The following is a 5,427-nucleotide window of genomic DNA, read 5'->3' as shown; positions in this document are numbered from 1 at the left end:
AAGACATGTCACTTATTGGAAAAAACTAGGGGTCTGTGACCCCCTAGGGCTCGCAGACCCATAGTGGAAGACCTCCAATTTATAAAATGTGTGTTTATAAAGTTTATAAAAACTTTTCAAAATCAGTTTCAGTCAAATATGGGAAATAGTTTTAAAGGGGTGATAGAATGCAGTTTCCATTGTCATAGATGAATAATGATAGTTCAGTGGATGAAATGGACGTACAGAGAAGTTCAAACCCATCAACACCTCCTTTCTCTGCAAATCTCACAATTCTAAACTTCCACCAAAAAAAAGGTGAATCCAAACGAAGCGGCGAGTTGACGTAAACTCTGGGATGTTGCCTTATTTGATACCGGATGTCTGCGAGTCTGATAAATGATCCCGGATTTTAGACTATGCGAGGTAGTGTTTCTTTAATGCCAGTAAGAGCGTGCGGGCAGTAAAATAATTCATACATCATGTGGATTAGAACTAATTAGATTCCGCAGACAACAAGAGCGCGGGGTGTGAGGAGGTCGTCACTGGGGAAACCTGCGCAGCGTATCTGTCCAAAGCGATGCTCTGATCAACATCATTCCAGTTAGTCATATACATAAGCCAATAAGTTTCGGTTTACTCTCTTACAGTCACCTAGTTACCATCTAAAGCTGTGCATCCTGCGAAATAGGTTGAATCCACCAGTAAAACACAAAAATATAAGACAAAATTTACAGCAGAAAACACTAAAGTATGTCCACGTCTAGTGAAGGTTAAGAAAGAAGTATATGAATGGGACACTGTGCAGGGTGGTTGCCTTCTGTGGCAGCGGCTGGCGGTGGGGGGTGTTGCACTGTAGGCGACCAAAATCCCAGACGATTTTGAAATTTCCCCTGGACATTTTTTTAGGTATGAAATGTAGGACACAATGTAGGATGTCTGGTCACCCTACCATATCAACAATCTGATGTTTCAGTGAGTGAGTGCTTGTTGCTATGATGCGTCTTTGCTCAGCAGCTTCGCTCGTTGTAAACCAACCAATCAGAGCACAGCTCATCTAAATATTCATGATCATACCATAAAAGGAAGAAAACCTGTTGTTTCATTCTAAGGCTTTTAACCAGGCTGCATTAGGGTTCATAGAATAGCAAATATGCCATTTTCAGCCCAACCAATGTTACACACCCTATTCAGAGACCTTAAGGACCAGCATCAGATACCCTATAGAATCATTCTATCACCCTTTAATGTGTGAATAATGGAGACACAGGAGGGAAAATAATCTGCTCATCCTACCTAGTCAGAGCCTCTCTATATGCAGTCAGTGGGACATGGAAAAAAATCGGATCAGAGATTTAAAAGTGGGAAGCAGCCGGTGTGTTCAGGGCTTTAGAAGGACTGAGGTCACCTTCATGTCCGTCTATGAATTCAGGCTAACTTCTCTGGTGATGAGAACAGAAACCAGCTGACAGCTTTCAGTGTCAGATAAGCGTCGGGTCACAGCGGCCGACTGCCGTTCAGCTGCGCTTTGCAGAATCAGATCCAGGTGAGTTTCTCAGAATGAGCTCATCTGTGGTTAATGAGTCATCGCTGTGAGAGCGTGACCTTTGTGTTGATAGTGTGAGCCGCGGTCCTACCAGGCGCTCCAGGCCGTAATCCGCCTGGGCTACGCAGGTGCTGCTGAAGGTGTTGGTCTCGATGATGTCGGCGCCGGCCTGCAGATACTCCTTCAAACACACAGCAGAAGAATCCCAGTCACCTCAGTGACCTGTTCAGGCTCAGCGGCTCTGATCCATCTGGATCCACTACCTGGTGTATTTTGTAGATGATGTGAGGCTGTGTGATGCTGAGGAGGTCGTTGTTTCCCTTCAGAGGTAGAGGATGGTCTTTGAACTCTTCTCCCCTGAAATCTTCCTCCTCCAGCTTCTCCAGCTGGATCATCGTTCCCATTCCGCCATCTAGGACCATGATCCTTTGCTGCAGCAAGCTTCGCAGCTCAGCCTCCACCGCGGAGCCGCAGCCTGGACAGAAGGAACTCAGTGAGATCTAAAACCAGCAGATATCCAACACATCCACTCATACTTATTAGATCTGCAAACAAATGGAGGCTCGGATTCAGCATCTGGTGAGAAATGTATCCCTACTATAAGGATCAACTAAAGAACAGAGTAATCCAGATTTATTCCCAAAGATTAAAATATTCAGATTTTAATAATTAGCATAGAAAAACATCAGATTGAAAATAAAATGAAAACAGTTTAATCCATGGAGCTTTACTGCTAAACACCAACTATTTTCAGACAATAAAGTCTATTTTCCTCTGATTTCAGCAGTAAAAATATTAACTAATTAACAATCAACTGATTGATGGAGAAGATCTATGCTCATAGAGAGACCTAATATTTTATTTCTAGTAAATAACTGTCTTTATTTTTCAGGAGAAGGAAAATTATCGTGTTTAACTCCTTAGATTGAGGGGAAAATACAGATTTATTCAATCACAGGTCAGCTGAACATTCAACAAATGTTCAGCTGACCTGTCACCCCCCCACCCCCAGCGGACCATGTGGCAGACCGGGTGGGGGGGTGAATACTTACCGGCGGCAGCAGGCAGCTGGTAGCGGACGTTAGTCGGAGCCATGCGGGAGTCTGGAGGCCGAAGAAACGGCCCTACTGTCCGTCTGAAGACCCGCAGGAGAATGTTGCTCCCCCAAAGTTTTCCTCCTCACACTCCGGAAGTGCCCCTCTTACAGCTTCCCCTCACAGCCCTTCAAAGTAAAAGCATGGCGGGAGTTTTATTTTTATTTGGTTCAAACACGTCTGATGAATTCCACAAAATGACTTTACTAAAGTAGGGCTATTTAATACGGAGGAGGATTAGGGCCACTGGGAAAAAAACAGTTAACTGATTTTTTAATTTTATTTCAGTTTAGTATGGGGAAAAAGTCAGAATTCCGACTTTTTTCTCAGAATTCCGACTTTTTTCTTAGAATTCCGACTTTTTTCTTAGAATTCTTTTTTCTTCAGAATTCTGACTTTTTTTTATTGTCAGAATTCTGAGAAAAAAAGTCGGAATTCTGACTTTTTTCCCATACTAAACTGAAATAAATGTAAAAAGTCAACTTTTTTTTTTCAGTGGCCCTAATCCTCTTCCGTAATTTAAAGACCAAAAAACTATTTGGAATTTAACTTTTGAGTTTAAAGTCACATTTTTACGAGAATAAACATGTAAATTTACAAATTTAAAACAAAAATATGAGAGAAAAATTGCAAATAAGTAAAAAAAAAACTCGCAGATTTAAGAGAAGAAAGTAGAAAATTTGCTAAAGATTGAAACAAGATTTAAACTTGTACATTTGCGGAGCAATGTGAGATTATAAAACACGTTAAACGAGGCTACATAACATGCAAATGAATCATTAATTAGGGGGATTTAGGGAAATGGAATGAGACGTTATAATGGCTCCATGGAAAAACTTAATGATACAACATATTTGCATGTTTATAATCTAAATTTGCACATTTTAGTGTTGTAAATGTTCTACCTTTTCCTTCTAAATTTGCATCTCTATAATCTCTTAAAAGTTTTGCCTAGTAAATTTGCCTATTTATTCTCAAACATTTGCCGCTTGTTCCCTTCAAAATTAGCATTTTTATGATCTCGTAAATATAGCACTTTAAACTATTTTTTTCGTCTTTGATCTTCCCTAATACACCATCTTTACCAAAGCACCAAATCTAAACAGAAATAAAAGGAAATATGACATTATAGAGGTAAATCACAGAATAATAGATCATAACATCAGCAATATTCTAATTGTTGTATCTCTAGAGGCACATTCTGGAAATATATCTGTCGGTTTATTATTATTCTAGAATGTTTTGGCTTAGTTGCAATAGCAGCTAAACCAAACCAAAATTTTCACGGAATTAACTTTTATTAACCTCATAACAGTTCTTTCAAGATGTCAATCAAGATTAAGATTTCAAAGCGGCTTTCTTTAGATTTTGGTTGGGTTTTTTTTTTGTTTTGTTTTGGTTTTTTTTTGTTTGTTTTTTTTGTAAATAATATTTTCATCAGATTTTCCCAGTAAATAAAGTTTAGATCTGTGATATTATTAGAAAAAGTCAGTAGTTTGGGTTTATAGGTTGATATTCTAATACATTTCAATCTCTAATTAATCTGCTGGATGTCATTTTAATGGGACTGAATTAGAATTAATCCAGAACTGTTTGTAGTTTAACTCTGAGCAGAGGTGGCTAGAGTATTAAAAACAATGTATTCAACTAAAAGTAGCTCGACTTCAACATATTTTTACTCAAGTAAAAGGAAAATGCAGCTGTCCAGTTAAATATTAATTAAAAAGCTGTTTGGTAAAAAGGCTGCTGAAGAACCGAGTTACTGTTTTACTAACAGAAAAGAACTAAATTAGACAAAACACAATAAAAAGTTAAGTACTAATTCCTTTTGTTTTTAATGACTGAAAGAAAGTAATAAATGCTAAAGTAATAAATGCTAATAAAACATGTTTTTGACGTATAAGACATGAAAAGATTTCCTAAAGGATGCAAGAAGGAAGTGAGTAAACTACCTCCACTGACAATATGTTCGTTTTTACTGAATATTACCTTAAGCTCCACATCATAAGAGCCTGAGCAGATAAAGGCAACTTTAAGATTAAGATTAATGTAAGTTAAACTTAGACTCCTCCTGATTCTGCTGTATTTTAGGTTTAAATGTGTTTCCTCTGTTTTCAGTTAATATAATTGCAGTGCAAAGGATTTGACCAAAGTTAGAGTAGCTATAAATCATCATTCAACATCATAATATTACTTCAGGAAAAGTAAAATGCATTTAATCTAAAAGTTACTAAAGTAAATGTATCATAGAAACCGCCTGATGCCTCAACCAGCAGGGGCCCGCCTGTGAGGGGCCCCCCTGGGATATTTATGCATATTTGGAATAAAATGATTATGCAATAAAATAAAACCACAATGAGAATAAAATGGCGACGGAAAACATCATCTTTCCATAGCAGCAGGAAGCGATCCGTCCATCATAAAACATCCAGAGATACAGGGAGGAGCAGCAGCAGAGATCAGAGAGAAGAAGCTGGGCTGAAAGGTGAGGAAATATTTATCCATATATAACTAATATTGGTTTCCTGAATAGTCTCAGATCTCAGAAAAAAAGACTAATTTATGCCTGTTAAGAAAAAAAAATAAAATCAGGCCTCCATATCCTATTACATTTAATGTTTTTCATCAAAACTAATCAGATCAGTCTGTCTGTCCTTTAACGGCCAGAGCAGCTGTTCAGTCCAGGCCTGCCTTGTCCATCACACCAGAGGCAGTGGCACAGTGGGTCGCACTTGGGTCTTTTTGCATGGAGTTTGCATGTTCTCCCTGAGCATGCGTGGATTCTCCAGGTTAATTGGCTTCTCTAAA

The 5,427-nt window shown here is 38.5% G+C and overlaps 1 protein-coding gene across 1 annotated transcript in view; it reads right to left on the bottom strand.

Moving 5' to 3' along the window:
* Positions 1-2,730, bottom strand: part of mtr (5-methyltetrahydrofolate-homocysteine methyltransferase) — a 56,408-nt gene extending 53,678 nt beyond the window's left edge. Inside the window, exons 1-3 of the mRNA XM_015379301.1 lie at positions 2,578-2,730; positions 1,789-2,000; positions 1,617-1,706 (exon numbers count right to left, since the gene is read on the bottom strand). Coding sequence (XP_015234787.1) covers positions 1,617-1,706; positions 1,789-2,000; positions 2,578-2,620 — 345 coding nt within the window. The 5' untranslated portion in view covers positions 2,621-2,730. The remainder of the gene's footprint in view (positions 1-1,616; positions 1,707-1,788; positions 2,001-2,577) is intronic.
* Positions 2,731-5,427: the final 2,697 nt, after the last annotated feature.

This window comes from Cyprinodon variegatus, unplaced genomic scaffold (genome assembly GCF_000732505.1).
Source record: "Cyprinodon variegatus isolate N-32 unplaced genomic scaffold, C_variegatus-1.0 Scaffold189, whole genome shotgun sequence".
In the NCBI taxonomy this organism is placed as follows: Eukaryota; Metazoa; Chordata; class Actinopteri; order Cyprinodontiformes; family Cyprinodontidae; genus Cyprinodon; species Cyprinodon variegatus.
Note: the sequence above shows the minus strand (reverse complement) of the source record. Positions and strands in the feature narration are given on the sequence as shown.